Genomic DNA, 23,303 nt, shown 5'->3' with positions numbered 1-23,303 from the left:
AGAATAGGCCAAAGTCCATCCACTACTCCTTCTACCGTACTGAAAAGTCACTCGATCCAAATGATAATGAGTTGTTGACTAATCACAGCGATCAATCATTATCAATAGGTCCACAACAGATCCAGGCATGAGGTGCAGAAACCCCCCCCCAGTGATAGAGAACTTTGAAAACCCAGCTTAATTCACCCATTCCTTTCAAGCATGCTGTACTTACCTCATGTCATGACTCACATTATTAACGTACAGTAAAGGGCAGCACGGTGGCGCAGTGGTTAGCACTGCAGTCTCACGGCGCCGAGGTCCCAGGTTCGATCCCGGCTCTGGGTCACTGTCCGTGTGGAGTTTGCACATTCTCCCCGTGTTTGCGTGGGTTTCGCCCCCACAACCCAAAGATGTGCAGGGTGGGTGGATTGAAGACGCTAAATTGCCCCTTAATTGAAAAAAACATGAATTGGGTACTCTAAAATAAAAAAATATAAAAAAATTAATGTACAGTATTCCACAAAGTTATATTTTGAAATGCTATCCAATTTGCATTTGAATCAATCATTGCTACCGGGTTCCCAGGGTAACCTGCTCCATAGGTTGGCCATGCACTCACTGATAGGGATACTGGGAGGTAATCGACCATGTTAAAGGTCGCTCCATCCCAGGGTTGACAACCCTCCAGGATTGGCCTGGAGTCTCCAGACATTGATGATCAATCTCCAGGAGAATGCCGTGGCCAACCCGGGAGAGAAAAAAAACATCTGGATTTTAAAGAAGAGGGTTATTTTTAAATGTTCTTCAAAGGTTTTTTTTTGATCAGGTACAAAATGGGGGAGAAAAGGGCTGTTGATCTGGCAGTCAGGCTTCATCCAATTGGGTAATGAGCCTTTTTGCTTTGGTGTTGGAAGTCGGTTCTTCACAGGGAGGGACGTTTTGGACAACTAATGGCTGGAGTGTGGGGGGAGGTCTTGTGATGAACCCTGAGGAATATGTTTAAACGCAGTTGGCATCTCCACTACAACCCCAGTCCAATTTCCTTGTCCAATCATTGTCTTCCATTAGTCTCGCAGGCCTCTCACCATGTGGACAAACCCCCTATTGTCCATCTTAGAACCCCTGGGAGTGAGCATTGCGAGATTGCACAGTCTGAGGTGCACATTTTGCCAGGATATGTATTCTCGGTGAGTACGGGCTCTCTTTCCTGGGAGACGATCATTGAATCCCTACCGTGCAGAAGGAGGCCATTCAGCCCATCAAGACTGCACCGTCTTTCCAAAAGAGTACTTCACCCAGGTCCACACCCTCGTCCACCCCACCCTACTCCATAACCTAACCTGCACATCCCTAGACACTAAGGGACAATTTAGAGTGGCCAAACCACCTAACCTGCACATCTTTGGACTGTGGGAGGAAACCGGAGCACCCGGAGGAAACCCACTCAGACACGGTGAGAACGTGCAAACTCCACACAGTCACCCGAGGTGGGAATTGAACCTGGGTCCCTGGCACTGAGGCAGCAGTGCTAACCACTGTGCCGCCCCACTGAAAATGCAAAAAAAACCTCCCCACGTTTCCTATGATTCTGTATCCTCCGTATAAACGATAATTCAGTCTTGGAATCGACATACAGAAAATGCCATTTGGCCCATCGCACCTTTCCTAGAATTTTCACTGCATGCCCGTTCTACCTGAACTATTTTTTATTTTTATTTTTTTATAAATTTAGAGTACCCAATTCATTTTGTCCAATTAAGGGGCAATTTAGCGGGCCAATCCACCTAACCTGCACATTTTTGGGGGGGATTGTGGGGGCGAAACCCCGCAAACACGGGGAGAATGTGCAAACTTCACATGGACAGTGACCCAGAGCCGGGATCGAACCTGGGATCTCGGCGCCGTGAGGCAGCAGGGCGAACCCACTGCACCACCGTGCTGCCCCTACCTGAACCATTTTATACTTGCCTTTTCAATTCATTTTTCAAAATGATGCTCTAATCTCAGCCTCATTTGCCATTTCTAACAACCCATCGTGATCCTGTACTGCTTCACCCTCTTGAAATTTGTCATAATTTTGGAAACCTCGAAGAGATGGTTTTTTTCTGGCTCTGTGAGAACGGAATGGTCCCGTAAGGATGCTCGGTTTCATTGCCGGGGGTGGGGGTGCGGTGGGCACCGATATTTCTGAATGTGTTACTCACCGCCGACATCTGTTTCACTTAGAATCAAGCAGTCTTCAGTCGGGCACGGGGAGAGCGCCTGCAAACCATGCCTAACCGTTCAAACGTCTCCCGTGTGTGGCTCAGATGGGCATACTTACTCGTCACAGGTAGGACTGATGTTCTGCAGCTCGCAATTGATGGGAACAGTCTGGGTTAGCGCTGCGGGGGGAGGAGAGGGGGGTGATGCACAATCAATTACTCTCAAGACAAGGAGAGTCATACTAATCGGCTTTAATCAGCTAGAACTGTACCCAGCAGCTTCGGTACAGAAAGTGAAGGCTGCTGGGACGGCATTGGTTCTTATACCCCGCCTCTTAGGGCGGAGCTATGTGCGTTAGCCAATGGTAGACTCCTAGGTCTAGCCAATGGGCATCCACCTCTCAGGTACTGCAATACCTGGTTTTACCACAGGGGGTACGGAAGCAGTTTCGACAATAACTTTCAAGAGAAATTTGAGCCGTTGCTGATTATGGGGTCTCTATCTCTTCAGTTGGCATTTGCCATTGGTGACAGCATGGAGATTTCACGTCAGGCGCCTGTTTTAGATTTTTATTTACACACGAGAGGCTATCTCAGGACATCACTCGTTCTGTATCAGAGGATATGCTGCACTTTCAGCATGCGAACACACAATATTGTTTTGCTGCAACGGTGGAGCTGTGTGTCACCTCCTGCGGTGTGTTATCCGCCGGGAGTTTGATTCTGCTCAGATGGAGGTCGGCAGCACCAACTGGGGCCTCAGACTGGCTGGCGGACTTGGCAGAATTTCTACGGCTGGAAAAAAAAATCAAATATGCCATCAGGGGGTTGGAGGGAGGGTTCCGCTCCAGGTGGGAGCAGTTCATTGCCGCTGGTCGAGCTGTCTGTAGTACTGGCATGATGTAGCTAGCAGTATATATTTTTTAAAATTCCAATTAAGGGGCAGCGTAGCGTGGCCAATCCACCGACCCTGCACATTTTTGGGTTGTAGGGGTGAGACCCACAGAGACACGGGGAGAATGTGCAAACTCCACACGGACAGTGACCTGGGCTGGGATCGAACCCGGGTCCTCAGCGCCATAGGCAGCAGTGCTAACCACTCCGCCACCGTGCCGCCCTATGAATTAAATACTTTCTGAAGTACAGTCACCGTTGTGATATGAGAAACCCAGCAGCCAATTTGCGCACAGAAAGCTCCCAAAAGCAGCAGTATGAGTACAATCAGATAGCCAGATAGCCAGTTTCCATGTTGTTGGTTGCAGGATTAATGTTGGTCAGGGGCCAACGGAAAACTCCCCTGTTTATCTATGAAATAGTGCGGTGGAGTATTCCAGATCTGCCTGAGGGGGCGGGTCATTGGTTTAGCATCTCGAGCACCGGGGAATGCCAATCTTGACTTTGGGTTCATGGCTCCGGAGTGGCGCCTGAAACCGCAGCCTGTCATTCCGGACAGGAAGTCCTGCTCACTGAGTCACAACTGATACCTCCGTATCCAGCGTCACGCCAAGCGGGCAGGCGCACGTTGTGATTTAGGCTCAGAGGTCAGTGTGGGAAGGCTGTGCAGATTGTTAATGGTGTGTGTTAATCTTGGCGTTTGAATTCCTGGAAGGAGGTTCCCAGACCGCAACTGTTAATATTTTACACCCTCTTAATGAGATTGGACACACTGGGTTTGCAGTAGTGGTGTTGTTGCGAAGGTTAAGTGGCAGTGTTTGTCATTATCGCTTTGGGTTTATGCCCAGTGCCACTCAATTGACCCAGAATTGAAATATCCTTCTGAGGGAGAAAAATGACAGGAGCAAATTGAAGGAAATGAATTAAAAACAATAGCCATTATTAATCAGCGAACAACTCATTCTAAAATGAACAATTTCACAAAGTAGACACATTCACGTGATATCATTTGACTGGTTCTAATCTCAGTTTATCTCTTGCGCTCTTTCGCTCCCTCCCTCCATCCCTCCCTCCTTCTCCCCTTTCTCTCCCTCCCATTCTCCCTCTCCCTCCCATTCTCTCTTTCCCTCTCTCTCCCTCCCCCGTCACTCTCCCATTCTCCCTCTCTCTCACTCTCTCCTTTCCCACCTCCCTCCCTCACTCTCCCTCCCTCTCTTCCTCCCATTCTCCCTTTCCCTCACTCTCTCTTCCCCTCACTCTCCTTTCCTCCCATTCTCTCTCTCTCCCTCCCTCCCTCCTTCTCTCTCCCTCCATTCCCACCTCTCTTGCCCTCTCATTCTCTCTCTTTCTCTCTCACCATCTCTCCCCCTCTCTCTCTCTCTCTCTCTGCATTCCCACCTATCTCCCTCCCTCCCTCTCTCTCTCCCTCCATTGCCACCTCTCTCTCACTCTCTCTCACTCTCTCCTTTCCCACCGCCCTCCTTCACTCTCCCTCCCTCTCTTCCTCCCATTCTCCCTTTCCCTCACTCTCTCTTCCCCTCACTCTCCTTTCCTCCCATTCTCTCTCTCTCCCTCCCTCCCTCCTTCTCTCTCCCTCCATTCCCACCTCTCTTGCCCTCTCATTCTCTCTCTTTCTCTCTCACCATCTCTCCCCTCTCTCTCTCTCTCTCTCTGCATTCCCACCTATCTCCCTCCCTCCCTCTCTCTCTCCCTCCATTGCCACCTCTCTCTCACTCTCTCTCACTCTCTCCTTTCCCACCGCCCTCCTTCACTCTCCCTCCCTCTCTTCCTCCCATTCTCCCTTTCCCTCGCTCTCTGTTCCCCTCACTCTCCTTTCCTCCCATTCTCTCTCTCTCCCTCCCTCCCTCCTTCTCTCTCCCTCCATTCCCACCTCTCTCTCCCTCTCATTCTCTCTCTTTCTCTCTCACCATCTCTCCCCCTCTGTCTCTCTCTCTGTCTCTCTCTCCATTCCCACCTCTCTCTCCCTCTCATTCTCTCTCTTTCTCTCTCACCATCTCTCCCCCTCTCTCTCTCTCTGTCTCTCTCTCCATTCCCACCTCTCTCTCTCTCTCTCCCTCTCTCTCTCTGTCTCTCTCTCCATTCCCACTTCTCTTTCTCTCTCTCTCTATCCCTCTCTCCACAGTGTAAGCTGGAGTTACAGGTATGCCTGACTGGGAAGCAGCTCAGCCAGGAGTGCGAAGGGAAATGTCCATGCCCAACAAAGCACACTCCGACATCTGACCGCAGGAGCAAATCAGGTGAATGCCAGGCGCGGGCACAGAGCACCAATGATAAAGGCAGTGACAGCCCTTGTCACACAAGGACCAGCCGGGCACAAGCTACCTACCTAACGTAGTTCAACGTCCATTGGTGGTCAATACTCAATCATTGAGTCTATTGACCGATAGATTTTTTGGGACACTAATTTGGCACAATCTGGGGATGGGGCAGAAAAGTGGAACATGTGGAAAATCAGCCATGATTGTATTGTATCACCGAGAAAGTAAAGGGACCGAATAGCCTTCTCCTGCTCCTATTTATTTATATTTTTAACTGGTATTCAAAGACCCAATATAATTGGGCCAGAATGGTATAATCGAGGAAACCTGAAGGTTTTGAATGCTCCTTCGCCATGCTGGCTGAGATCAGGCTGTCACCCTGTGAGAGGATACAGTGCAGTCCCATGTTGCTGTCAATGGTAGCCTGACCATCTAACAAGAGGTACCAATCCATAGAATACAACAGTAGAATCCACAGAATCCCTACAGTGGAAAAAGAGGCTATTTGACCCAATGAGTCGGCAGCGACCACTTGAGAGAGCATCCTACCAAGGCCCACTCCCCCACCCTATTCCCGTAACCCTGGACACTAAGGGACAATTTAGCGAGGCCAATCCATCTAACCTGCACATCTTTGGAATGTGGGAGGGAAGCGGAGCACCCGGAGGAAACCCACGCACACACGGGGAGAACGTGCAGACTCTGCACAGACCGTCACCCGAGGCCGGAATTGAACCCGGGTCCCTGGCACTGTGAGGCAGCAGTGCTAACCGCTGTGCCACCGTGCCGCCCCATGTTCCATTTCACCATCTGCAGATCATTTCTGCTTCTACTATGGGCTCGTCCTTTTGAAGGAAGGTGCTCGAGTTAGCAAAAGGTCTAAGTTTCAGCTCCAGCTGAGGCAACCCTATCAGCTCTGCATCAATTTGCCTCAGTATGTGGACAATGTTCCCTTGTCTCATCCACCCAAATAAATTCTAATTTGGCATTGCATCCAAATCTACAATCCACTTAAACTAATACCAAATCTAAACAATAGTAATTCCGTAGCTCAAAATCTTCATGCTTTCTTACTCCAGGACTCAATGTAAGCGAAAAGAGCAGATTGGACTTTTGTATTCTAAAAATCAATTGCACTAAATAATTAATTCTGGCCTGCCTCTTAATATGTCCAATGTTCTTCTAAAACCTTCGATTTTCCCTCTCATTTAACGATTAAAGTTTACTCATGGAAATTGGTAAAGGAGACAAGACTCCATCCAGGGACAGCACGGTGGCACAGTGGTTAGCACTGCTGTCTCACAGCACCGAGGTCCCAGGTTCGATCCCGGCTCTGGGTCACTGTCCGTGTGGAGTTTGCACATTCTCCCCGTGTCTGCCTGGGTTTCATCCCCACAACCCAAAAGATGTGCAGGGTAGGTGGACTGGCCACGCTAAATTGCCCCTTAATTGGAAAAAATGAATTGGGTACTCTAAATTTTTTTTTTTTAAAAGACTCACTCCAATCAACTCCCCAACCTGGCAATGGCAGAGCGCAATGATAATGCAATTGCGGTGATTTAATCTCCATCAGTTAGTCTACAACAGACCAAGCCATGAGGTGGGGAAGAGTTGGAGGGGTGGAGAGCTTTGGAAAATGGGGGCTGGTGAAATTCAAAATGGCGAAGGACACCGAACAGAGGAGGAGGCGGCGGTGCAGTGGTATCATTGCTGAGCTAGTACTCCAGGGCCCCAGGGTAACGTCTGGGAACCCTGGTTCGAATCCCTCACCATGGCCGATGGTGAAATTTGATTTCAATAAAAATCTGAAATTAAAAGGCTGATGATGACTATGAAAACCATTGTCGATTATTGTTAAAAACCCATCTGGTTCACTAATGTCCTTTAGGGAAGGAAATCTGCCGTCCTTACCCGGTCTGGCCTACATGATGTGCTATTAGGTAATTTGGACATTCTGAATTCTCCCTCTGTTTACCCGAACTAGCGCCGGAATGTGGCGACTAGGGGATTTTCACAGTAACTTCATTGCAATATTAATTTTAACCTACTTGTGACAATAAAGATTATTATTATTTTGTGACTCCAGACCCACAGCAATGTGGTTAGCTCAGGAATGGGTGATAAATGCTAGCCCAGCCAGCAATGCCCACAACTCATGAATGTTTTTTAAATTTAGAGTACCCAATTCATTTTTTCCAATTAAGGGGCAATTTAGCGTGGCCAATCCACCTACCCTGCACATCTTTGGGTTGTAGGGGCGAAACCCACGCAGACACGGGGAGAATGTGCAAACTCCACATGGACAGCGACCCGGGGCTGGGATCGAACCTGGGACCTCAGCGCCGTGAGGCAACAGTGCTAACCACTGCGCCACCGTGCCGTCCCACATCCCTTGGATGAATGGATGAACAGAGATCCTGCATTCATTGCCCATTTCACAATCCACATGATGTTCAGTTCCATTGACTGTGTCAGATATGTTGGATAACAGGCGACCAACGGACTTGTTTTGCATTCCCTACCTGCCCCAATGTTCATTTTCAACCTTCATAAGTCTAAAGCCGCCTGTTCTTCCCAAGCACGCTGCACTTAGAACACATCCTGCTTCAAATTAACAGGCACAGTTCGCACTCCCAACATCCCACAGCACCATGTTGCACTAAACACTTCACAAAACGTTGTATCATTGGCTCTCTCTTTTCCTCTCTAGCTGGCTGCACGGGCCAGGACCTGGCAGATCTTGGCGATCGACTCAGGGACTGGTTTCAACTGCTGCATGAGAATGCCAAGCAGAACGGTTCAGGGAGGTTTGGGAGCGCACCTGGCGGTAAGTTCGAGAGACATCCTCCAGCAGATAGAACAGCAGAGACCGTTGATGCGCACATAACAAGACATGACTGGCACACTGTACCAGTGCATAGATTACACACACCAACATATGTCACACTCCGTATTGTGCCAGTGTGAGAATTGAGTGCCCAAGTACCCAGATCTGGGACTGATGCCAACCAGACCCATGTTGATATTGATCCATTATTGGTATGCACAGTAGCTGCACCAGTATTGTTCTGTGACTAATGTATATTGTCCCGCTCCTCTCTGGACAGAAAATCCCACCGCCAGCGGACAGCGTGTCGCTGAGGAATATGCTGCTGGGAGACTGGAAAATCCCACCCCAGACTTCTGGAGAAGCCATAAACATTGGCTCTGTGTCTCGCTCCAGAAATGCTTCCAGACCTGCTGGGTTGTTTTCCAGCACTGTGATTTTTATTATACATTGTACCTATGCTGGCAGAGTACCCATACTGGGTACACAGTTCATATACACAATTACCTAACAGCTCTATCCTCCATTCTCCTACATGACCTGTTTTAAGGCATGGATTGAAGATGATTTGTAAAAGAACCAGGGGCGACATATGGAGAAATATTTTTATGTAACGAACCTGTAGGATTTAGAAAGAGAATTGGATAAATATTTGAAGGAGAAAAGGTTTCAGTGATTATGGGGCAGTGGGACCAACTCTTCGAAAGATACGGTGAAGAATTGCTGGTCTTCCTTCTGTATTACACTATGCTACCAAAGAACGAGCTCTAGGATTCGCCAGGATCTTTAGAGTAAATGGGAGGAATTTGACACAAAATTCAAGAGCGTTTCACCAATCAGGCTCCAAATTTTGGATTGGGTTTGACTTGCACCCTCTCCCAAAACTACCAGAAAACAGATTAACTGGCCATTCGTCCAATTGTGGAGTTTTGCTGTGTGCAACATGGCATCACACTTTGAGATGTTTCGCACAAGGTGTTGGCAAGATACTTCCTTATGCAGCATGTGGCTTTATTTCTGCTGAGTCAATCTAGAGATCACACTATAGCCAACCTCTCAGAATGTTTCCCATGTTTCAAAGCTGGCACAGGGCAGGCATTAGAAGGATGGGAGACCTGTTCCTAGATGGGACTTTCCCTAGCTTGAAGGCACTGGAGGAGGAAACAGGTGGGGACATTTCCGTTGCTACCCCCTCGTAGGATACACGACAGGGTGGTGTCTGGCATCTGGGTAGGGGAGGGGAAGGTGTCGGACATCTATCAGGAGCTGCAGGAGGTGGAGGAAGCCTCAGTGGAGGAACTGAAGGACAAGTGGGAGGAGGAGCTGGGTGAGGAGCTAGATGAGGGCCTGTGGGCTGATGCCCTGGGCAGGGTAAATTCCTCCTCATCATGTGCCAGGCTTAGCTTAATTCAGTTTAAGGTGGTACATTGGGCACACATGACAATGGCGAGAATGAGTAAGTTATTTGGGGTGGAGGACAGCTGTGCGAGATGTTCAGGGAGTCCTGTGAACCATGTCCATATGTTCTGGGCATGCCCGGCGCTTAAAGAATTTTGGCAGGGCTTTGCAAAGGCTATGTCCTGGATTTTGGACACGCGGGTGGTGCCGAGTCCAGAAATAGCGATCTTTGGAGTGTCGGAGGATCCGGGAGTGCAGGAAGCGAAAGAGGCCGAGGTGTTGGCCTTTGCCTCCCTGGTAGCCCGGAGACGGATCTTGTTACTGTGGAGCGACTCGAAACCCCCCCCCCCCCCACCCCCGAGTGTGGAGACCTGGGTTAGTGATATGGCGGGGTTCCTCAGCCTGGGGCGAATAAAGTTTGCCTTGTGAGGGTCCTTGCTGGGGTTCTCCCGGCGGTGGCAACCATTCCTGGACTTTTGAGGAGAGCATTAAAATGTCAGCAGCAGCAGCAATCTGGGGGGGGGGGGGGGGGGGGGGGCTTAGGTGGGGAACTGTTCATTTAATGCATATCTTCTGTTTGTATAATGATAACAGCCACCTAGTTTGTTTAATATTTTCCTTTTATTTTCTGCTATTGGTTATGTAAAAATTCTGTTTGAAAACAGCGTTAAAAAAAAAGAATGTTTCCCATGGAAATCAGTGTCTTGCTTAACCAAAGGGTTTTTTTTTATTTCTTAGTCGTATCAAGCATCTCTCCCTCTTAGTCATCGATCTCTGTTCGTTTCCTCTAGTGTTGGACAAGAGTTTGGTGGCAAGCTGCAGGGACTCGATTGGCTGGATGTTCAACAAGCTGGATACGAATGTAGACCTATTCCTGGATGAGGCAGAGCTCGCAGCCATCAACCTGGACAAGTATGAAGTCTGCGTGAGGCCTTTCTTCAACTCCTGCGACACCTACAGGGATGGACATGTTTCCATGGCCGAGTGGTGCTTCTGCTTTTGGAGAGAAAGTAAGGCTTTGCGGAGATAATAGTGTGAACGGTTGTGGACGGACCCTAATTGTAACAAGTATTCTGTCTGGGCACAACAGTGAACAATTATATTTTAAGTTATATGCGCAAACTAAACTCAATGAGTAGACTTTCAACTTGCTGTTCCAAGTCAAGCTGTTTTTAGCAGCTGCTTAATTTTCATTTTTGTTTACATTGCCCAAAACCACTTCCTCTTGTGATCTTCCTCCTTTCAAAACGTGGGCCAAACTTCTAGTCGCTCCCTAAATTCTTCTGGTTGCTGTTTTCGCCCCACCCTTTTTCAAGCTTTCAATTTTGGAATGTGGGCCCCACGTGTGGGCTTCTCCAATTCCAGTCTTTCTGGCCTCTCCGATTTTAATCGCTCCACGGCTGTTGTCTTCAGCTGCCCACCTAAGCTCTAGAATTCCTTCCCTATACCACCCCAACTCTCGTAAGAAAGCCTCCTTGCTTCTCTGCCTTACTATCTCCTGTCACAGAATCACACAGCACAGAAGAGGCCCTTCAGCCCATCGAGTCTGTACCGACGCATGAAAAACACCTGACCTGCCCCCCCGATCCCATTCGCCAGCACTTGGCCCATAGCCTTGAATGTTAAGACGTGTCAAGAGCTCATCCAGGTACTTTTTAAAGGATGTGAGGCAACCCGCCTTTACCACCCTCCCAGGCAGCGCATTCCAGACCATCGCCACTCTCTCGGTAAAAACGTTTTCCCTCAAATCCCCCCTAAATCTCCTGCCCCTCACTTTGAACTTGCGTCCCTCCTGACTGACCCTTCAACTAAGGGGAACAGCTGTTCCCTATCCACCCTGTCCATGCCCCTCATAATCTTGTCCACCTCGATCAGGTCACCCCTCAGCCTTCTCTGCTCCATCGGAAACAGCCCCAGCCTGTCCAACCTCTCTTCATAACTTAAACGTTCCATCCCAGGCAACATCCTGGTGAATCTCCTCTGCACCCCCTCCAGTGCAATCACATCCAATAGTGTGGCGACCAGAACTGCACACATTACTCCAGCTGTGGCCTCACCAAAGTTCTATACAACTCCAACATGACCTCCCTGCTTTTATGCCTCAAGTGATAAAGGCAAGTATCCCACGTGACTTTATAACAATCCTATTAACCTGCCCTTCTGTCTTCAGAGATCTATGGACAAACAGGCCAAGGTCCCTTTGTTCCTCAGAACTTCCCAGTGCCAGGCCATTCATTGAATACGTCCTTGTCACATTACTCTTTCCAAAGTGTATCACCTCACTTTTCAGGGTTAAAGGTCCCAGGGCCGGGATTGAACCTGGGACCTCGGTGCCGTGAGGCAGCAATGCTCACCACTGTGCCACCGTGCTGTCCCCCACGCTGATTATTCCTGATCAAACCTTGTCTCTCCAAGTGGAGGTAGAGTCTCTCCAGAATTTTATCCAATAATTTCCCTACCACTGACATGAGACTCACTGGTCTATCGTTCCCTGGCTTATCTCTACAACCTTTCTTAAATAGTGGGACCACATTAGCTGTTCTCTAGTCCTCTGGCACCTCCCATGAGGCCAGAGAGGAATTAAAAATTTGGGTCAGAACCCCTGCAATCTCTTCCCTCGCCTCCCACAGCATCCCGACGCACAATTCACCCGGACCTGGAGATTTGTCCACTTTTAAGCCTGCCAACACCTCCAATACCTTGTCGCTCCTTATGTCAATTTGCTCAAGAACCTCTCAATCTCTCCCCTTGAGTTCCTCCTCATTCTCTTGGGTGAAGACAGATGTGAAGTAGTCGTTCAACACCCTACCAATGTCCTCTGGCTCCACCCACAGGTTTCCCCCTTGGTCCCTAATGGGCCCCACTCTTTCCCCGGTTATCCACCTCCCATTGATATACTTACAGAATATACTTGTACAATCGCGTTATGTGACTTGGTGTCAGACCTTGATTTGGGTAGCACTTCTATGGAAGCGCCTGGGCACATTTTGTAATTCGCTGATGCTATGTGTAATGCAAGTGGCTGCTGTTGACTGATCTCGTTGTGTTGCAACAGAGCCCCCCTGCCTGGCCGAGCTTGAGAAGATCCAACTGCAAGAGGCAGTGCGGAAAGTGCCTGGTAAGTCTGAGCTGAGCTGTAGTCTTTTCCGCACCTCTGGGAATTCGATAGCCCACAGCCCCGAGACTTTGAATCTTGGTCAAGTCACGTCTTCTGTGCAAATAGGTGTCTGAGGTGCAACCCCATTGCCTCAGAGTAGCACGTAGAACGATTAATGTATCAAAGCTGCATATTGGTGAACGGATGGAGAATTCCACCCACCTATTTGTAACCTGTGTATTTGATGTTGAGACAGATACATTTTGAGAAACGCTTGTGGAACTTGAAAAGGATAGATAGATCTCCTCACTAATGTCATGACGATATGTCCTGACTGGGCTTACGTCTGAACAATGGTGTCTGTGGAACTACCCAACGCAGGGGCGTGGGCGACCATCATCTGGTTGTTTGGTGGTTATAGTCTGGGACCAGCAACTCACCGTGGCATCAGATTCGGTGCCCTGGATTTTCCGACCCGCCACGGAAGGTTGGATGGCCCGGCTGAAAGCCCATTGACCTTCGGCAGGACCGTGCGATTCCAGCGGTGGGCAGGGCTGGAAGATGCGGCCCAGGGAAATGACACCAGTGGTTCATTAATGCCCTTCTGGTGAAGGGAAACTGCCATCCCGGCACACACTTAAATGAAGAACTTGCATTTATATAGCGCCTTTCATGACCCCCATGTGCCTTCCAGACAATTAAGTGTAGTCACCAATGCATTATGGGAGTGGCAATAACATTATGACTTGAGTGGGACTTATCCATAAAATATCTAAATCAGACGCGGGTGTGCTCCCCACATTGAGCATTATCCCGAAAATACGATCCTTGGGGATAAATAATCTGGGGACGATTTTGAACGGGAGATGGTGGTGTGGACACTGAACCAGAGATCCAGCCCAGTCCTCTGGGACATGGGTTCAAATCCATGGCAGCTGGCATAATTTAAGTTCAGTTAATGAATTTGGAATTGAAAAGTAGTCTCAGTGATGACGACCATGACAACTACCTGCGATTGTCGTAAAGCCCAACTCGTTCCCTAATGTCCGGTAGGGAAGGGAATCTGCCACCTTTACCAGGCAGACCACCTGGCACCTACCCCACTCCTGGTAAGATTCAAGTGGAGGCAGGAATGGGGCAGGTGGGGCAGCACGGTGGCGCAGTGGTTAGCACTGCTGCCTCACGGCGCTGAGGTCCCAAGTTCGATCCCCGCCCCGGGTCACTGTCTGTGTGGAGTTTGCACATTCTCCCCATGTTTGCGTGGGTTTTGCCCCACAACCCAAAAATGTGCAGACGAGGTGGATTGGCCACGCTAAATTGCCCCTTAATTGGAAAAAATGAATGGGGTACTCTAAATTTTTTTTTTAAAGGAATGAAATGAAAATCGCTTATTGTCACAAGTAGGCTTCAAATGAAGTTACTGTGAAAAGCCCCTAGTCGCCACATTCCGGCGCCTGTTCGGGTAAGCTGGTACTGGAATGGGGCAGGCATGCCACCCCTTGCCACCCTATCCAATTTAGCATTTCCCCTTCCCGCACCCCAACCCTGCCTGCCCACCTTCTCCCAGGTAGAGCGTAAAAGCCCTTGGAATCTAGGGGGTCTTCAACATGCACCCCTTTATCAAATTCTCCCTCGGTCTCTTTGGGGGAGCTCAAATGAGTTAACTTGAATCATTAGTTCAGTGGAAGGTGTGTGTGTGTGCGTGTGTGTGTGTGACATCTTGTGCAATGCCGTTCAGCTCAGGCCTTCAGTTTGGAAAGTGTTTGCAAAAAGCAAATCAGTTCTTGGGCTGTTCAGCAGATGGTTAATGATTGGGGCCGTCAATTCAGAGAACTGGTTATTTGCGGTTTGAGAAGGTTTAAGCCACGGTAAACCGAAGAGTAGATTAGATTGCTTCTGTAGTTTATCTCTAAAATACACAAGCGAGTATCAAAAAAGACGTCAATCCAGCTTGTTTAGCGGAATGGCCTGTAAGCTGGGGATAGCCTTTACATTGCAAAGCAAGAAGAAGCTTGGTGAGCAGAATGGCTGACCTAGTCTACTTCAGTTTTTATTGAGTGCGGTATTCGGGGTGCAGATCCCTCTGATATGTTCATAATTCCCGGGAAACCGAGGAATGTTGCCTTTGAATGAAGAATTGGGAGTGATTTAAGTCAACACAAAGTTCAACGTACAGAATCCGTCAATTGCATTTGATTTTAAAAATATATACATTTATTCTCCTTTTTCACATTTTCATCATATTTACAACAAATAATTAACAAATACAATGAAAAACGCTTATTGTCACAAGTAGGCTTCAAATGAAGTTACTGTGAAAAGCCCCTAGTCACCACATTCCGGCACCTGTTCGGGGAGGCTGGTACGGGAATCGAACCGTGCTGCTGGCCAGCCTTGGTCTGCTTTCAAAGCCAGCAATTTAGCCCTGTGCTAAACAGCCCCTTGCAATCCCTTGAGCCAACAATCCCCTCATCCTACCCACCCTCAATAAAGCTCCCAACATTTTGAATGCAAAACACCAATGAACAAGAGCTGGGCAGCACAGCGGCGCAGTGGTTAGCACTGGGACTGCGGCGCTAAGGGTTCGAATCCCGGCCCCGGGTCACTGTCCGTGTGGAGTTTGCACGTTCTCCTCGTGTCTGTGTGGGTTTCACCCCCACAACCCAAAGATGTGCAGGGAGGGTGGATTGCCCCTTAATTGGAAAAAATAAATAATTGGGTACTCTAAATTTATAGAAGAAAAAGAACCTTCATTCATTTAGACATTCCAAACCCCTCCCAACCCCCACCCCCACCCCAATGTTCGATGTCATCCAATTCGTGAAAGTGCAAGATGAACAAGGCCCATGAGTTGTCAGAACCCTCAACTTGAACTTTACTTTCCCAAGCATTAGGAACTCCAGCAGGTCCCCCCGCCACACCGAGGCACAGGGCAGAGAAACCGACCTCCACCCCAACAGAATCCGCCTTTGGGCAAACAGCGAGGCGAAGGCTAAGACATCTGCCTCCGCACCCGCTTCCAACCCCGGCCGATCTGACACCCCGAATATGGCTTCCAGGGGACCTGGTTCGAGTCTCACGTGCACCACCCCTTGAGATTACCCTAAAGACATCCCTCCAATACCCCTCCACTTTTGGGCAGGACCAAAACATATGAACGTGATTTGCGCCCCCCCCCCCCCCCCACACACAGCATTCATAAATATCCTCCACCCCCTCAAAAAGTCAGCTGAGACACGCCCTTGTGAGGTGCGCCCTATACACCACCTTCAACTGTATCAGCCCCAACCTCGGGCATGAGGTTGACGCATTCACCCTCCGCAGCACCTCACACCACAACCCCTCCTCCGTACCTTCCCCCAACTCTTCCTTCCACTTTGCCCTAATCCCATCCAGTGATACCTTATCTTCTCCCAGAATGACCCCATAAATCGCCGACACCTCCCCTTTCTTCAATCCCCCCCCCCCGCCGTCAATATCTCTTCCAACAGTGTGGGGGCCGGTGCAATCGGAAAGCTCTGTACCTGCATATACCGAAACATCTCTCCCCCCCCACCCGCCCCCGCCCCCGCCCCCGCCTCAAAGCGCCTCCAACTTTGCAAACCGGCCTCCCAGAAACAAATCCTTTAATACCCTAACTCCCCTCTCCTCCCGTCAATTCCATTTGATGAGCATCACACTGCGTGACCCCAATCAGCTTAAGCAGGTTGTGTTGTTAATTTTATTGTCGCGGCAGCAGCTGGGGCTGCCATTCAAAATTAATTTGTTGTTTTCTAAATTCCTTGGTGTTTAGAAGCTTTAGAGGACGTACCAGGCACCTGGGTATCAGCTGTGGCTGAGTGAGTAGCACTCTCTCCTCCCGATCAGAAAGCTGTCGGGTTCCGTTTCTGCTCCAGGGACTCGGGTGTCAATTCTAGGCTGACGCTCCGGTGAGGTGCTGCTGAGATGTTGAAATGAGACCCCCGTCTTCCCTCTTGAGACAGATGTGGAAGATCTTTCGGCCCTATGTTGAAAAAGAGCCAGGCGGTCAGTTCCGATATCCCTCAGCTCAGATGATCCGCTTTGAGGTATAATCAGGTGATGAGGTATAATCATCACTGTTTGTAGCAGTTGTGTTTTTTTTTGATGATGCAAAGGCACCAATCACTTGAGGGACATTGTGAGTTAATTTTTGGAAACATATCTACCAAGGCATAAAGATTGAAGACACTTCGGCAGCAGAGCAGTGTCCGTTCAAAAGCAAAAGTGAAACTAAAGCTGGATCGCATGACACACTTCCTTTCCAGTGATGCCATTCTGCAATCCCTTTAAAGGCAAATTACAGCAATGGGAACTTGTTGTGTGCAAAATGGCTGCCACACTTCCTGCATTACAACACAGGCAGCACTTCAAAGATGTTCCGCTGGCCGTGAAGTGGTTTGGCACATCCTGAGGTCATGAGAGGCGATGTGTTATGTAGGTTCTTTAACTCTTTTTAAAGGTTTGATGGCTAGGTCCTGTCCATAGTGCTGGACTAACCCCCCCTCTCTCTCTCTGCTTCAGGTATCTTCATTCCCAGTTGTGATGAGGATGGATACTACAGGAAGGTGCAGTGCAATACTTATTCTGGCGAGTGTTGGTGCGTTGACCAGCAAGGCGGTGAGGTGACAGGAACTCGGGTTAAAGGAAACCCTGATTGCGGTAATAACCCATCTTGTATTTTGCTTTGATCTGATTCTTGCCATCCACAGCCACGCCCCCCCTCTGTTTCTTCCTCCACAGCTGCTGCCTGACCTGCTGAGTATTTCCGGCATTTTCTGTTTTGATATTGTGAACGTGGCTTGTGTTCCCTTGTGTTTAGAAGATTGAGGAATAATCTAATGGAGATTTTTGAAATGTTAAGAGGCTTTGATGGGGTCAGATAGGGAAGAGATATTTCCTTCAGGATCAAGAGCGAGGGCACCTAATCTTAAAATTGGAGCCAGGTCCTTTGGGAGAGAAATTGGGAAGTATTAATTCACACAACGGGTCATTGACTCAAGCCCCAGAAAAGCTCGAGAAGCTGGTGGTGAATTGGAGCTTTCAATATTATTTTTTTAAAATAAATTTAGAGTACCCAATTATTTTTCTCCAATTAAGGGGCAGTTTAGTGTGGCCAATCCACCTAATCTGCACATCTTTGGGTTGTGGGGGCGAAACCCACGCAGACACGGGGAGAGTGTGCAAACTCCACACGGACAGTGACCCAGAGCCGGGATCGAACCTGGGACCTCGGCGCCGTGAGGCTGCAGTGCTATCCACTGCGCCACCGTGCTGCCCGGAGCTTTCAATATTGAGTTGAATAAATTTTTGTTTGTTAAGAGTATCCCAGGGTGTAGCGTTAAGGTACAGATCAACCACGATCTAACTAAATGACTGAGCAAATTTAAAGGGGCTGATTGGCGTCCTCCTAATTCTTCAAGTTCCTATGTTGTTATCTTGTGCTATTTAAGGTGGGGAGGGATGTCGGTATTGGGACAGTAACTACTTATTTTATGAATGCTACCCTTCGCACGTCAGTTGCCCTTCCTAGAGATGTCAGCTTTCCAGGATTGTCTACAGAAATTAATCAGACCACGAGGACAATCGTTTATCTCTTTAGTTATAAAAGAATATTGGAGATGGCAGAAAAAAAGACCTTTTGACTGGCAGTCAGTGTTCACCCAGTTGGGTAATGGGAAACGGAGGGGTTCCATGATGATTGCCATGTTGGGCAGCCAATGATCGGAGTGTGGAGGTGGGGCATATGGGGTGAGAGATCATGTGATGGAACCTCTGAAAATGTGTCCAACCTGAGCGTCTCCTATTCCCTTCTCCCCCATTGCCCCCCCCCATTCTCTTTGCCCCGTCCATACCCTTCCCTCGCTCTCCCTCCCTTCTCTTCCTCCCCTTTCACACAAACGACCGTGGCGTTAGTATCTTTCCCCCCACGTTGACCTGTCTGCCGCGACTGACTCTGATTTTCTGCCACTTTATCAGACGAATTGGTCAGTTTCTCCGGAGATTTTGGCAGCGGAGTTGGCTGGGAGGATGAGGAAGAGAAAGAGACAGAAGAGACTGCAGAAGAAACAGAAGAAGAAGAGGGTGAAGTTGGTGAGACAGATGACGGTGGTTACATTTGGTAAAGCTGCAACAGCTGTACAATAGGCACTGCTGAAATTTTGGCACTTGTTTTTCCACCCTTCATGAACCACTTTTAGTCCTGATTAACTCATCCTCTGTCACACAGTGTACACTACCAGTTCCCAGTCAGTACATAATGGACGCGACCCACTGCACCACTCAATATTACTTTAATCACACTGAGGGGCACAGAACGATACCATCAATGAGTGGCCAAGCTCCCCATGTAATGTTGCTGACCAGGACGGGTATTTACCATTTACACAGTCCAGAATGTGTCACAGCAGACGGGTGTTGGGGGAGAGGCCTGAGGGACTGTCGGGCATGTTTGAGTGTCAATATAGTGAAATCGAGGGGGAGGTGACAGCTGTTCATTCTGGAGTCATGTTACTGGAAGGCGTTGTGAGCAATGTCAATTCCTCCCCTCACCCACCACACCCTCGTTCATCTCACTCAACCTCCCTTCACCTCACTCAACCTGCCCCCTCAGCCACTGCGCCATCACGCACCATTCCTCTCCCCCCTGTCCCATCCCTCGCACTCACCGTCTTACAACGTCAACCCTTTACCCAACGGCCTGTAGACACTGCCCACTCCTACGTGCCAGTAAGTACACCGTTTCTCCAGATTTGCGTTAAATTTGATGTGGCCCTCGGAATTCTTCCAATGGGGGGGGGGGGGGGGGGCAGGGGGGATAAATCGTACTCCGTACAGGGCAGCATTTCTGCCGAGTGTTTAGTGCGGGAGAGGGACCAGGAACTATGGACCCTTCGCAGGGATCCAAGCACATTTTTGAATGCAGTTTTCCAGCCTCATCCCCAGCCTTGGCTATCACATTGTGGGGATACCCCTGCAACCCGACCTCATTGAGGGTCAGTCATTGTGTTAAATGTGAGTCCCTTTCCTGTCCCCCTAGATACTCCCTCAAACACCAGAGAGAGGTCAGCACCACTATGAGGAAAACACCCCAGGTTTAAATGTGTTCAACTTGTGTTCTGACTTGGTGAGTTCTACCTGATCAGAAACATATTTTATACAATACCGGACAGGATTGCCGGAAGCCTATTTAATATTTTAGTTTTAGGACTTTCTCTCTGGAAGCTATTTGCAGGACTGACGATAGCACTAAAGAGGTGTGACTGAAATAAACGCGTGAGCGAAACATTATTGTGTGTGAGCAGAAGACGTGTCCTGTCGAACACTGACTTGGTGTTAATAATTCCCGTTGCCCAATCAGGCTGTGTGGATGTACAAGTGTCAGAGGGAATGTGTTTTCATCAAACTTGTGAAGCGCAATTTTTATTCCTGCTCACACACGTGCTAAAGTGACCTCCACGATCTCGCTAACCGCAGGTTGAAAGGATTCCTGTGAATTTGAGATGAAATACTCATGAATAATTACAATGCTGTTACTCAATTATTCCACTAGGGAGCATGTGTGACTGATGCAGGAAGAGGGCTTGGCTGCACCCATTTGGACACGCGCACAATGCAGACGCAGGGAGGGTCACACGCCCAAATACGTAGACACGCACATTCCCACGGCATGCATATACACACTCACATGCTTGCACATGCACTTGTATACCCAACACACACATTCACACACACCGCATACTCCTGCACATACATTCGCACACATATATACATACATATGCACACTCACGTTCTTGTTTTCCAAAAATAAGTTTTATTCGTAACATCTGTACATAGCAGTTCAAAGTTCCCATGATGTAAAGTACAATACAGATCTGTTTTTTTCAGTAAACCAAGTGGCAGTCTGAGGTACCCACTACGCTTATATTTCAGGTCATAATTCTATTATTTATTTTGTGTCAAATCTACAGCCTGGTTTTACACAGATTCCAGCCCCTCAGTATTCTCTGTCGGGAGGGCCGCCTTTAGACGGTGGCCTTTCCCCAGTGAACCTTTGGTGTTGGCTGTCCCAAGCTTCAGATGTGTCCCTCAGCCGTCAGTCCTGGACTTTGGGCGATGCGCAAGTCTGCAACACATTGCCACGGACACCTTCGTGTACTGGGAGGGCAACGAGGTTCGGGCAGATCGAAAAACGTCTTTCACCGAATTGACACGCTCTTACACACATTCAAATTCACACACAAGCACAATCCCGCACACACACTGACACACACACACATACTCACACGCACACACTCACACGCACACACTCACACACTCACTCACACACATACTCACTCACACAGACACTCACTCACTCACACACACTCACACACAGACACTCACTCACTCACACACACTCACACACAGACACACACTCACACACACAGACACACTCACTCACTCACACTCACACACACACACTCAGTTCTTTTGCTGATGTTTAGATTAAGACAGGTTCAGGTTGTGGACAGCTCAGAGTGCTCTGACATCAGGCACTCTGCAGAGTAATTTTCACTTTAGGGAATAGTGCGAATTGAATAATATTTCTTGTCCGTTAACCAATGTTCGCAATGTTATTGACTGTAATGGGAAGGAGAGTCCGCAGAGGCGTTTAACAGCTGGTCCAATCAGTAGGTCCCCCAGAGTGAAAACTGTTTGCTAAATATGCTGAGGTAATGGTCACACGGATAGGTGTAAAAATAGCATCAAAGGTAACAGTGTATGCAATCAACAACAACCTTCATTTCTACAGGACCTTTAATGTAATGATTCATGTCAAGTCCCAGGGCCAGTCTATTCCGGGGGTGGTGGTGGTAGTGGTGGATTTGGGGGGGGGGGGAGCAGTTCAAAGAGCACTTGGTAAGTGGCAAAGTATAAATGTCAGGAGGAAATACTCTTGCTTAAGTCAAGCGACCGTCCGTTCAATTCCTGCCCCATGGACTTGACCAGTGTGGAGCTGAGGGAGTGCTGCACTGTCAGAGGCACCCTCATTCGGGCAAGGTTCCATCTGTCCTCTTGGTGGGTATACAAGATCCCAAGGAGGGGCTGGGCTCTCCCCCGTGTCCTGGTCGATATTTCTATGTCAACCAACAAGAACAGACTATCCAGTCATTATTCTGCGGTTATGGGGTTTTGACCTGCTTTGGCACATTACTGGGATAGAAGATTTGATGACAAAATCTTGAAACTCTTCCAACACTGCACGGAAAATCTTTGCCTGACGCAACTCAAACTATTCTGACTTGTATGACCCAAGGGCATTCTCCTGAGCTCCCACCCGGAGTTGGGAGGATTGGCTTATGAGGAGAGACTAAGTAGTCTGGGACTGTACTCATTGGAATTTAGAAGAATGAGGGAGGGACCTGATAGAAACATATAAAATTATGAAGGGAATAGTTAAGATCGAAGCAGAGAGGTTGTTTCCATTGGCGGATGAAACTAGAACGAGGGGGCATAGCCTCAAAATAAGGGGGGGCAGATTTATGACTGAGCTTAGGAGGAACTTCTTCACCGAAAGGGTTGTAAACCTGTAGGATTCCCTGCCCAGTGAAGCAGTTGAGGCTACCTCGTTGGATGTTTTTAAGGCAAAGATAGATTTTTGAACAGTAAAAGGATTAAGGGTTACGGTGAGCGGGCGGGTAAATGGAGCTGAGTCCACAAAAAGATCAGCCATGGCCTTATTGACTGGCGGAGCGAGCTCGAGAGGCCAGGCGACCTACTCCTGCTCCTAGTTCTTATGTTGACAGAGAAGAGCTGTGTGATTGAGCTTCCTGTCATTTGGTCTGACCAATTTGAATTGACCTTGTATCTATCTACACGGCTCTGCCCCCATCTCCCGGCTATTGTTCGCTAATTAGGCGATGTTTGTCGCGTAGAGTTCTGAGTGCCAAGCAGTTGGCCTCTTGATTGGAGCAGTCAACCATTTCTCCAGTAACCGTAATTACTCCAAAACGCATTCAGTTATGTACACTATCCCTTCGGCCAGAGCAATCAATCACTCATTTGGATATGACAGCTTTCTGTCCATGATGTAGCCAGAATCGTAATTCTAGGCCCTGTGGATTAGCTTTTAATTTCTGAAGTGCAAATCATTTTGCAAGGACCAAGGGTTACCTGAGAAACGTGAGTCTGTGGTGAAGTCCGTTCGCGTCAAACACATTATTGAGGTTTGAGGAGTGAGCAAGGAGTGATGGTCAATACCGAATAAAAGAGTTTGGACATATTAGCACTGCTCGGGGTAATGGAAGGAATTCAAACGTTTCTAAAAGTGTTGGGGGGGGGGGGGGGGGGGGGGCGGTGGGTAGGGTTGGTCAACAAGTAGGAATGGGAGGGGAGCATCTGTGACGGAATTAACATACTCGATCATGGGGGTGGGGGGGGGGGCAAATATTTGAGCTTGTCTCTGAATTTTATTTATAATTGTAAAGGGAGCGGGTGAGTGATGCAGAATGGCTGGACCACTAGAACTTGGTTCTCCTTCAACAAACACACACGCAAAACAAAACAAAAAATCCTTTTTAATTCAGCGACAGAGCCTTCATCATAAGTTTTGCTGCGTTGAC

At 48.6% G+C, this 23,303-nt stretch overlaps 1 protein-coding gene across 2 annotated transcripts in view; it reads left to right on the top strand.

The window, feature by feature from the left end:
- spock2 (SPARC (osteonectin), cwcv and kazal like domains proteoglycan 2) overlaps positions 1-23,017 on the top strand; it is a 78,846-nt gene extending 55,829 nt beyond the window's left edge. For both annotated transcript variants that reach the window (XM_072491454.1, XM_072491455.1), the window contains exons 4-10: positions 2,209-2,314; positions 5,224-5,338; positions 8,070-8,186; positions 10,376-10,594; positions 12,640-12,702; positions 17,224-17,361; positions 18,679-23,017. In XM_072491454.1, coding sequence (XP_072347555.1) covers positions 2,209-2,314; positions 5,224-5,338; positions 8,070-8,186; positions 10,376-10,594; positions 12,640-12,702; positions 17,224-17,361; positions 18,679-18,824 — 904 coding nt within the window. In that variant the 3' untranslated portion in view covers positions 18,825-23,017. The remainder of the gene's footprint in view (positions 1-2,208; positions 2,315-5,223; positions 5,339-8,069; positions 8,187-10,375; positions 10,595-12,639; positions 12,703-17,223; positions 17,362-18,678) is intronic.
- The last annotated feature ends 286 nt before the right edge of the window (positions 23,018-23,303 follow it).

The sequence above is a fragment of the Scyliorhinus torazame genome, chromosome 28 (assembly GCF_047496885.1).
Source record: "Scyliorhinus torazame isolate Kashiwa2021f chromosome 28, sScyTor2.1, whole genome shotgun sequence".
Taxonomy (NCBI): Eukaryota; Metazoa; Chordata; class Chondrichthyes; order Carcharhiniformes; family Scyliorhinidae; genus Scyliorhinus; species Scyliorhinus torazame.
The sequence above is the reverse complement of the archived record's forward strand: the minus strand, read 5'-3'. Positions and strand labels throughout refer to the sequence as shown.